At 53.2% G+C, this 10,953-nt stretch overlaps 1 protein-coding gene and 1 long non-coding RNA gene across 2 annotated transcripts; one reads left to right on the top strand and one right to left on the bottom strand.

Annotated features, from left to right (window-relative positions):
- Positions 1-1,839: 1,839 nt before the first annotated feature.
- Positions 1,840-2,268, bottom strand: LOC115064691. The gene is made up of 3 exons (XR_003844505.1): positions 2,188-2,268; positions 2,050-2,109; positions 1,840-1,942 (listed from the first exon to the last, which is right to left on the bottom strand). It is a non-coding gene; the product is annotated as an uncharacterized LOC115064691 (long non-coding RNA).
- Positions 2,269-6,624: 4,356 nt separating this feature from the next.
- On the top strand, positions 6,625-10,715 carry Acp4 (acid phosphatase 4). Its single transcript, XM_021222251.1, has 11 exons — positions 6,625-6,741; positions 6,819-6,923; positions 7,001-7,087; positions 7,834-7,980; positions 8,528-8,626; positions 8,719-8,814; positions 9,463-9,595; positions 9,683-9,765; positions 10,131-10,258; positions 10,346-10,524; positions 10,603-10,715. The coding sequence occupies exons 1-11, from the start codon at positions 6,625-6,627 to the stop codon at positions 10,713-10,715; spliced, it is 1,287 nt and encodes a 428-aa protein (XP_021077910.1).
- Positions 10,716-10,953: the final 238 nt, after the last annotated feature.

Genomic DNA, 10,953 nt, shown 5'->3' with positions numbered 1-10,953 from the left:
AAAAAAAAAAAAAAAAAAAAAAAGGTCTCATCTTTGCCTGAGTGAAGGTCTCTGAAAGAATTTCCCGGGCAGCAGAGCTACCTACCCCTTCGAAGAGCTCAGCTTCCTCAGATAAGGAGCCGCCTCAGAACCCCAGCTGCCCATTTATAGCGCCCAGGGGAACATTCAGAGCAGAATCGATGCTCCGTCCCACCCCAAGCCCAGTGGTGGGAATTGACAAAGCCCTCAGTGGCTCTCCACAGCGCTGACCCGAGACACATCCATCTCCGCTGGACTGCGGTTGAGAAAATGCCAAGTTGATAGCGCCCTGAGGACTCAGAAACCACATAAATGGTCAAGCCCTGGGGGAAGGAAGGGATGTGGAGGGCGCAAAGGTTGACTCGGGTTACGAGGTTGAAAAACCGCTGGCAGCCAAGCCCACCTAGGGAGTGAAGAGAGCGGGCGAGGCAGGAAGGTTTGCTCCGGAAGCTTTCAATGGAGGGCTTGCAGACTAGGGGTTGCAAAGGGCTCCTCAGCCGGCGTGTGTGTGTGTGTGTGTGTGTGTGTGTGTGTGTGTGTGTGTGTGTGTGAGTTACGGGGCTAAGGGTATAGCAGAGAGGCCTGGTGTGAGCCCTGTGGGTAGGGAGGTGCAGGGAGAGGTCACTCTACTTACAGGAGGAGGTGGATGCTTGGGAAACACCTGGTTGAGAGCTCAGGCAGGAATCTCAGTCTCCTGCCAATTCAATCCCTGTTGCCAATTAGAATCTGGGAAAATAGTCTGACATCGCCACCAAGCGGCCACTTCTGGTTTTGCATTTGAGGACAAAGGGTGCTGATACTGGCTCTGATCAACAGGGGGCGCGGCCGCTAGTTCGACTTGGTCTCAGTTTGCTTGTAACCCACTAAACTTGCGCGGATCTGAACTAAACGAATTTACAAATCTGTTCGTGATTGGAAATTTCTAGTCCTTGTCCCGAAGACCCAGAGCGTACAAATGAATTTTCTTGGGCAGGTGTGTCCCTTAGGGCATTCACTTGGGGAGGTTGGAGGAGGCAGGAAGGTGATGGAGTGCGCTAACAGATCCCCTCTATTTTGGGGTTCTGGACACTTCTACCAGAAAGGGATTTGATGGCAGGTGATAACAGTTGAATAGAAGTTTGCTAAGACAAGGAAAAAAGAAAAGGGAGAAATATTAGCATTTCTTAAAATAATCTGTTAAGGAATTACATCCACTCAGACTCTTCACACACAAGTCACAACATCTGCCCACACCTTTGATCTCGGCAATCCTTAGTGTGGCCTTCCTTTAAACAGGCTTCCAGCTTTGCTGGGTGGGAGTGCTCAGAGAGACAGGTCTGAAGTCCTGAGCAAGCTGTTTAGTGCCAGATGGAGAATCGGACCTTGGAAGTTCTTCTCTGTGCCCTGGCACTCACAGCTGGAATGCCCCTCATGTGACCTAAAGATTCCTACGCATTCTTCAAAACCCGTCTCCCTCAGACCTAGGGCTTCAAGCTCCAGCACTCCTCCCTCAGACCCAAAGGTTCAGACTCCAGCACTTCTCCCACAGACATAGAACTCTAAGCCCAACCTCCACCCACAGACTCAAGAGATTCAAGGCCCAGCCTCCTCCCTCAGACTCGGAGGTCCAGGGCCCAGCCTCCTCCCTCAGACTCAGAGGTCCAGGGCCTGGCCTCCTCCCATAGACTTGGAGGGACAGGTCTCAAGCCTCCTCCTCAGGTCTAGGGGCCAGGTCTCTCCTTTTCACCTTCCTGCTGAGATCCATGGTTGTGTGCAGTCAGTCCATGGACCTATGAGGAACAGGGTTGTGGGGAGCAGAGCTTAGGGAGCAGGGAGCCTTGGTCTGGTGCTGTTACATTTATTGGATCTCAGAGGCCAGCGCAATGGCAGAGCAGGCGGGGGCCAAGCTGGTGGATTGGGGTGTCATGCCTTCTTACTGCTGAGCCTAGAGCAGAGATAGAAGACAGATGGCAGCTCAGGACAATAAAAGCTCCAGGGTCAAATGAAGAGAAAAAGGAGAGACACAGCCCTCCCACCCCACCTCCCCCTCACCTTGTTGAAGAAGTAGATGGAGGCTAGGATGGTGAACACGGCCATGGCCAAGGTCACATTCTGGGGGAGGAGGTCAGGAGTCAGCTCCCTCCCCTCCCTCCCCCCCACCCCTGCCCCAGTCCCTTCACCTGTCCTCACTTCCTGCAAGTTCATAGCCATGGGTCCTAGCCACACAGCACTTGGCCTCCCTCACCCAGACCTCGGAGTCAGACAGGAAAGAGGCTCCAAGAATGGGAGGGGGTTGTCGGGGAGACCAGAATGGTGACCATGGAGACCAGGGAAGGGCATTTTGGGTAGAAGAGACATTCACACTGGGGATTGGTGGGGAAGGGGATGTGGGTGTATAACGTCATTCATGGTACCTAAATCTAGCATCGAGACCTATGAGATTGGAGAGTACGGCCCGGATCTCCACACTGGGTTCTCTTTTCTTCCCTAGAGTGTGCTGGGGAGCCACTGGAGAGGTGTGAGCAGGGAAGTAACAGATTGGCTCTGGTATCGAGGCAGGAGAATGACTGAGGCGTAAAGACGGGCGGGGTCCGGTGGTACAGGCAAAATGGCATCCTTGTGTCTGCCAGATGCAAGGGTGGGAACTAACAGTCAGGACTTAGCCTAGATTTGGTCCCCCAGCTTGTGAAGGTGGCGGCATGTTCATCGCGGTGTGAAGCTTGGTGGCGGTGGGTGGCAGCTTCCGACCTCTGGACTGCAGGGACCGCAGCAAGGCACTTGGACTGTGACCACTCAGTGCTCTTTGTAGGTTCCTGGCTCTTTCCTCTCTATACCTTTAGAATGACTTTCCAGGTTATTAGAGGTACAGAAGAGAGGGGAGATACGTGTGTGTGTGTGTGTGTGTGTGTGTGTGTGTGTGTAACTGTCTCCACCCCCCACTGATGGCCACCAGCTGTGCACAGAGGAGTACACCACTGGAGGGGCCTCGCTCTTTGCAGTGATACCTCAGGCTGGACCCTGAGAGGGGGACACACAGGGTGAGAAGCCACCTGGGGTGATGCCCCTGCAGGCTTAATCCCAGCTCTGACGCCTGACAGTGGAATGACCTTCAGTGAATCACAAAGATGTCTTCATCATTTTTTAAGTAACCCCCGCCCCCCAGCAGAGGAGCTCGGGGGTGGCTCAGTGGGTAAGTGCTTAAGCATGAGGACCTGAGTTTGAGTCCCTAGCTCGCCTATCAAAAGCCAGGCATGGTGCTTGTGCCGCCACCTCGGCACGAGGAGGTACAGACAGGAGAAGCCCTGGGGCTTGCACTCCAGGCTCCCTGAGAACGATCACTACAGGTGAAAAGCAGTCAAACAAGACCTTTGACTTTGACCTCTGACCTCCACACAGAGGAGCACTTCTGCTTGTGGTGCAGGTGTTTCTGCAGCCCAGGGTGGGAAGATGGCTCAAGCGGCTCACAAAACTCAAGACATTTTTCCAGATTCACCCACTATAGAAGACGTAGGTGGTTGCTGTAGAGAACTCTTAAAAAAAATTTTATTAGTTTAGTATGTATACAGCATTCTGTCTGCATGTATGCCTGCAGGACAGAAGAGGGCACCGGGTCTCATGGTCATCTCTCTAGATGCTTGCGAGCCACCATGTGGTTGCCGGGAATTGAACTCAGGACCTCTGGAAGAGCAGCCGGTGCTCTTAACCGCTGAGCCATCTCTCAGGCCCCCAAGAGAGAATTCTTAAGCGGAGCTGCCTTTGAGGCGCACAGAGGACCCCGGCAACACATCTGTCTTCCTTGCATCATCTGTCTAGAACTTTCCGATACAGCAACTGCTTTTGAGTCACAATCCTGTGAGTGACCCCAATAAACTACCTGCTTCACCATGCTGGATGTGGAATAATTTCTTGGATTAGCAACCCTGCTGTTCTCTCTGGATTGGAGTTCAAAGTCATCTTCAGCTAGAGAGCGCGGAGAGTTCAAAGGCAGCCTGAGACGATGAGACCCTGCTACTAAGTGAATAAACCAATAAATACAATAAAGATGAAGGGCTGTTGAGAGAGTTCAGTGGGTAGTCTGTTGACAAGCCCAACAACCTGAGTTTATGTCTCTGAACTCACAGAACTGACAAGTTTTCCTCTGACCTCTGCATGTGCACTGTGGCATCTGGGTGCCCCCACTTCACAAGTGGAATACATTTTTCGTGAAGAGAAAGAAGAAACACGTGGGGCTGGAGAGATGGCTCAGCAGTTGAGAGCACTGACTTCTTTTCCAGAGGTCCTGAGTTCAATTCTCAGTACGGTGGCTCACAACCATCTGTGATGGGATCCGATGAGCTCTTCTGGGTGTGTCTGAAGACAGCTACAGTGTACTCATATAAATAAATACATAAATAAAATAGAACATACATATATTCATAAAGAGACAGGCAGGGACACAAGATTATGTCACCCAATGGTGATGTGACAGCTGAGGGAAGGTGGCACAGCTGGCCCTGAAACTGGAATCGTGGAACACAGCTCCAAGAGGCGGGAGGGGCAGGGAATGGGGTTCCACTTTATAGCTGGTAGTGGAAGTGTGACTTGAGGACATCTTGATTTCCAGCCAGTCACACAAAATGTGGACCTGGGATCTCCAGGGCAGCTTGGGGGCCTCTGCCACTGCTTGGTCAATCGTTACAGCGGCAGGAAGTGAGGACCCCAGGAGATAGAGAATGCCGCCATCGGGGGGGGGGCAGAATTTGCTCCCCACTCCATTTTGTTCTTTGGGATTAACGGATTTTTTTTTTTTTTTTTTTTTTTGGAGTCAGGGTCTAGTGTCTGTCTCCTGAGTGCTAGGATTAAAGGCAGACATGGTTGGAATTGACAGGATCTTTGCAGCCATGGTGACACACACGGCTGCTATCTGAGCATTTGGGAAGCTGAAGTTGGAGTGTTGGGAGTTCTAGACAGCCCAGGCTACAGAGTGAGTTCAAGGCTAGCCTGGGCAATGTAGTTCAGTTCTGTCTACAACATTTAAGAAGGGGAATGGGTGTTGGAGCTAAAGATGTAATAGACAGCACTTGTTCAGCATGTGTCTAAATGCTAGTAGTATTAAACAAGACCCAGCCACTTTGGGCTGCCTTTGCTGAGGACGCGGGCTGTTTCCGGAACTCATACAGTGGCTTACCACCATCTATAGCACCAGTTCCAGAGGACCCAATGCCCTTTTCTGGGCTCCACAGACACTTCATGCACATACATACAAACACATAAAATAAAAATAAAATCATGGCTGGACATAGTAAGCAAACCTTTAATCCCCGAACCTGCGAGGCTGCGAATTCCCTCTGTGAATTTGAGGATGGCCTGGTCTACATAGTGAGTTCTAGAACAGCTAGGGTTACATAGTGAGATCTTGTCTCAAACCACCAGTTCAAAAAAAAAAAAAAATCTCCAAAAGTAAACAGCTAGATTCCCTCCTGAGCTAAGCCCTCCCAGCTCGACCCGTGAAGCCCATGAGCAATGACAACTGTCTTAGGGTGTTCAGCTTGGGGTAGGGAGGTGGTTCAGTGGCATATTTGCCCCACAAGCAAGTTGGAGACTGAGTTCATCTCCCCAACACCCGTGTGAAAGACCTTGGCATGGCAGCTTGTAATTGCAGTCTTAGAGCTTGTTGAAGTTGAGACAGGAGGATTCCTGGAGCTTGGTCTGTTCTGAATCAGCAAGTTCCAAGGTAAGTGAGAGACCCTGTCTCAGAGACTGAACAAGACAACCGACATCTGGCCTCCACACACATGAACACACACATAAGTCACTAAATTTTAGGGTCATTTGTTATGTGGTCATCAACACAGCTTCCCAACAGCTCCTCTCTGCAAAGGGGTTGTCTTAAGTGCTTAATGCACTTTGACCTTGTCTGATCTGTTTTGTGAGATGAGGTACAGGAACTTGCCTAATACCATACACCTTGTAATTATGAGAGCATCAAACCTCGTCTAGCTGACTTCTGACCTGAGTATTCTGCTACAGGGCCCTGTTGGCTTTAACCAGGTGTATGCAGTGTGGAAAGCGCAAAATCTTCAAGAAGTCCAAGGAGAAGCTGTGCGTGGTGGCGCACGCCTTTAATCCCAGCACTCGGGAGGCAGAGGCAGGTGGATTTCTGAGTTTGAGGCCAGCCTGGTCTACAAAGTGACTTCCAGGACAGCCAGGGCTACACAGAGAAACCCTGTTTCGAAAAAACAGAACAAAAAAGCCCCAAAAAACAACAAAACAAAACAAAAAAGTCCAAGGAGGCCTCAGAGAATCCTTTACATTTTAGGAAAACCAAGAGCCATGGAGAGGCCTGGGGGTTAGGCAGGGGGTGACCCTGTGACTACTTCTCCACTTTGCCACTCCTACATGTTTCCTCAGGTAAGTCAGTAAGCCTGTTGTGCCTCAGTTTCCCTGTCAGCACAGTATAGATGCTGGTGGCCAAATGGGCATCTCCTGGGGGGTCTGTGAAGATGAACTAGGTTAATCCCAGGCCGCCTCAGTGCTGAGGAGCGTGCTGGGGCCTGCAGGGCTGGCAGGGGGCTGAGTCTGAGGCTAATGAGCAGGTGAGGCCACGGCACAGACGGAGGCTGAGCTCAGCGTCTGCTCTCTGTGGAAATGGCTGAGCCCGGGTCTCAGGGCCACACTGTCAGGCCCTTGTTGCTGCTGCTGCTGCTGCTGCTGCTGTTGCTGCCCCAGGCCCTGCCGGAGGGGCCCCTGCTATTTGTGGCTCTGGTGCGAAGCCCCCCACCCCACCTGAGCCACCCTCTACCTTCCAAGTCAGTCCTGACCTGGTTCTCCAACATCCCCAGGTGTTCCGACATGGCGACCGGGCCCCACTGGCCTCCTACCCCACAGATCCACACAAGGAAGCTGCCTCCACCTTGTGGCCTCGAGGCTTGGGCCAACTGACTAAGGTGAGGAGGGAGACGGGGTGAGAAAGAGGGCCAGGGGACAGGCGATGAGGGTCTGCTGAGGCCCCCTCTGTCCCCAGGAGGGGATCCGCCAGCAGCTGGAACTGGGCCGATTTCTGAGGAGGCGTTACAAGGCCTTCCTGAGCCCTGAGTACAGGCGTGAAGAGGTACTTTGTTGACCTTTGACCCCAGAGCCCCCTTTGGTCTTCACCTCTTGTCTTTGATCTCCATCTATTTGACCTGCACCCCCCCCCCCCCGTGGGCTTCTAAGTCAGTAGGGAATCCACACTGACCTCTGACCTTCTCTCAGAGATCTGTCTTACCACTCACTGGACCTCAACCTTCGTCTTGATTTCCAACCGCCCCATCCTGACCTCCTGACCTCTGAACCCGACTCTGTCTTTGATGTTTGCTTTGCCCACTTGATGTCTCATAGGGGGTGGGTTTCTTGGTAAGGATCTGTTTGGCAAGCACTCCCCCAATGGGTATCACCCCCATTTCCAACTTCCAACCTTTGCTCTCTAGCACCAGCACTGTGACCTTCCTTTTCTGTCTTCTCACTTCCTTTGGCTGGCCCCTGACTCCTCTGAGGACTGTGTACTTAAATTTAGCTCCATGTCATTCAGTTCCCACCTTCTACGTCTTGACCTCTTACTCCCAGCCCCCCTTGATCTGATCTCAGCAGACCCCAGCAATCCAACACACCACTCAACTCTGACCTTTGATCCCAACTTTCAAAGTTGAAAGTTAGACACATGAACTCACCTTGAGTTTTGACCCCGAATGCCTGTCCTTTGATCCCCTCCTTCCTGACCTTTAACCTTACCTACTTCAAACTAAATCTGAGTTTTTGATTTGGGACCCTGCTGACCCTCGGCCTGTCCACCCGCTCTGCTGCCCTCATCCACCCCAGGTGTACATCCGCAGCACAGACTTTGACCGGACATTGGAGAGCGCACAAGCCAACCTGGCTGGGCTCTTCCCTGAAGCTGCCCCTGGAAGTCCTGAGACTGACTGGAAGCCCATTCCAGTGCACACAGTGCCTGTGTCTGAGGACAAGGTCAGGGGGCTTGATCTGGTGGGAGAGACAGAAGAATCTTGAGTTCAACCTCATTCTGGGAACCTTAGTGAGACTTTCTCAAAATGAAAAAAAAAAAAAAAACCCAGTTTAACAAGAGGAGTGGAATGTAGTTTAGGGGTAGGCCCCCCAGCTTAGAATCCTCTAGTGAAGAGGGTCCGGGAGTGTGGCCCAGTGATAAGCTACCCACCTAGCATCCCCTAGTGAGGAGCTGGGGGTGTGGTTTAGAGGTAGAAGGATTTCCTAGTCTGTCCAAGGTACTGGGTTCTATAACCAGCACCACATATACAAAAAAGGATGGAAATAAAGCCCAAGACTGAGCTGGAGAGGGGCAGAGGAAGCCCAGAACAGCTGAGATCAGCAAGGTGATCCCTGGTAGAGCCAGCTGTCCAGAGTTGGTAAGCTGCCACCCCTGCCCAGCACAGCCGGATACAGGGGAACCTGGGAGAGTCGAGGGCCAGAGACCCCCATGGCCAACTGTGAGACCCCACACTTGCTGCTGCCTTCTCTGAGCCTCAGTTTTCCCCAGTTGCTGAGGTTCCCCATGCGCAGCTGTCCTCGATACCATGAGCTGCTAAGAGAGTCCACAGAGGCAGCCGACTACCAGGAGGCCCTGGAGGGCTGGACGGTGAGTGCAGGTGTGGCTGGTGTGGGCTGGTGTGGCTGGGCGCCAAGCAACGATCAGTCGACTCATCCAGCCCTGTATCTCCCTCCTCTCAGGACTTCCTGACCCGCCTGGGCAACTTCACTGGGCTGTCCCTGGTTGGAGAGCCACTCCGCAGAGCATGGAAAGTTCTGGATACCTTGATCTGCCAGGTGAGTCCTTTTCTCACCTCTCCCATCTGGGGATTTCAAATCTGCACTTGTCTTAGGTGTTTTATCAGGGCAAGGGATTTAGCTCTGTGTACCCTGGTTTCCCCATCTGCATGGCGGGGATAGTGACAGGCTGGTAAGATGGTGGCAAAGCATATATAAATATCTCCTTTCCTGGTACCATTTCATTGGATCTTTCTAGAAAACCGAATGTCAGATTCCAAGGCATCTCTGGTCCGAAAGGGCTTGGTAAGGACTGGCCTGGTGCTTGGTCTGGCTCATACTGTGGTGAGCTGATCTTTGAGGGGTTTGAATGAGGGCCAGGGCCTGGAGGGTTGGCTGTGTGTAAGGTACTTGCCACACAAGCATGAGGAATTTAGATCCCTAGTACCTCCATGAAAAAGCTGGGTGCAGCAACTCACACGGAAATCCTGCTGATGAGGCTTTGACAGGAAGATCCTGGGGTTCAGTAGCCATCCTGGTCTACTTGTTGAGTTCCAGGCCAGTGAGGCTCTCAGACAAACGAGGTGGGCCAGGCTTGAGGAACAAATGCAGATAACCTCTAACCTATGTGTACACACGCGCACCCCCAAAACTAATGGGGGGTGACCGAGGACTCCCACTTGAGACCCTTTCCCTCTCCCCCCTCAGCGTGCCCATGGTCTTGATCTTCCATCCTGGGCCTCTCCAGATGTCTTGAGGACTCTGTCACAGATTTCTGCTCTGGACATCAGGGCCCACGTGGGCCCACCCCGAGCAGCAGAAAAGGCCCAGCTGACAGGGGGTAAGGTTAGGGGTCTGTGGGCTTGGGGGAGCTGGTTTGCAGGTGGAGAGGGGGCACCTACATACTCTCTTCCTGTCCGTCCCTCAGGGATCCTGCTGGATGCCATTCTCAGCAATTTCTCCCGGGCCCAGCGCCTGGGGCTGCCCCTCAAGATGGTCATGTACTCAGCTGTGAGTCCTTGGGAAGGGCAGGCACTGCTGCATGAGTGACAGGGGTTGTGGTGGTGAGACTACAGTGCCTGTGCCTCTGTCCACTGCCTCGGCTCACCCTCATCTCCTACAGTACTCAGACTGCAGCACTAGAAACACAGTAAAGATGGGGGGGGGGGTCAGAGGAGCAAGGCTTTAGTCCTCCTGAAAGGACTGACTGTAGAATGGGGACTTCCCAGTCACAATCTGCACGGCTGGACAATCAGAACAGATTGCCTATAGAATGCCTATGAGGTGAATGGGAGTGGTCTGGGATTACTTCTAACTGGAGTCAATCTAGGTGCTGAGGTTCTGATTTAGCTTCCATCCCTGGAAATTCTCTTTAGCATGACAGCACCCTGCTGGCCCTCCAGGGGGCCCTGGGCCTCTACGATGGGAACACCCCACCTTACGCTGCCTGCATGGCCTTTGAATTCCGGGGAAGCTCCAGGGAACCTGAGGAGGAAGATGGAGAGTGAGGATGGGTGATGGCTTGGCATTGGGTGGATGGGCCCTCCTTAGGATGGGGAACTAGTGTTGCTACTGTCCTTTCCACCTCCAGGAATGTCACTGTCTCTCTCATCTACCGCAATGACACCTCCCGCCCACCCCTGCCACTCAGGGTCCCTGGGTGCCCAGCTCCCTGTCCACTTGGGCGCTTCCAGCAGCTGACTGCTCCAGCCCGGCCTCCAGCTCACGGGGCCCCCTGCCATGGTTCTTATGAGCCTGCCAGCCCCCCAGGTGACAGCCCTCTACGCTGGGGTGGGAGTGGGGAGTTCCCAAGGCCTGGGATTCACAACCCCCATGTTCTTCCTGCAGCCACGGTGCCCCTGTTGGCCGGAGCTGTGGCTGTGCTGGCTGTGCTAAGCCTGGGGCTTGGCCTTCTGGCCTGGAGGCCCAGATGCCTGCGGGCCCTGGGAGGGACCGTGTGAGGGGGGATGAGCTGACACTGGATCCCAACACGTGTGCTCACTTGCTGCTCTGGCTTGTCACTTACTGTGCTCATGCGCGTGTGGGGGTGAAGGCTGGGTGGGCCCCAAGCATTATGCTTGCTTGGACGCTGCCATCAGGTGCTGCACATACAGGTGTCAGGGCTCACAATAAGCACGTGTGCAGGTGGGAACCTGTGGCCTGAGCACACAGGACTTAATTGCCTTAAGCAACTCTACC

Source organism: Mus pahari, chromosome 1, assembly GCF_900095145.1.
Source record: "Mus pahari chromosome 1, PAHARI_EIJ_v1.1, whole genome shotgun sequence".
Lineage (NCBI taxonomy): Eukaryota > Metazoa > Chordata > Mammalia > Rodentia > Muridae > Mus > Mus pahari.
Note: the sequence above shows the minus strand (reverse complement) of the source record. Positions and strands in the feature narration are given on the sequence as shown.

Coding starts and splice junctions, on each gene's coding strand:
- Acp4 (XM_021222251.1), top strand. CDS start 6,625: ATGGCTGAGCCCGGGTCTCAGGGCCACACTGTCAGGCCCTTGTTGCTG. Junction 7,981..8,527: donor TGCCTGTGTCTGAGGACAAG/GTCAGGGGGCTT, acceptor AGTTTTCCCCAG/TTGCTGAGGTTCCCCATGCG. Junction 8,627..8,718: donor AGGCCCTGGAGGGCTGGACG/GTGAGTGCAGGT, acceptor CCCTCCTCTCAG/GACTTCCTGACCCGCCTGGG.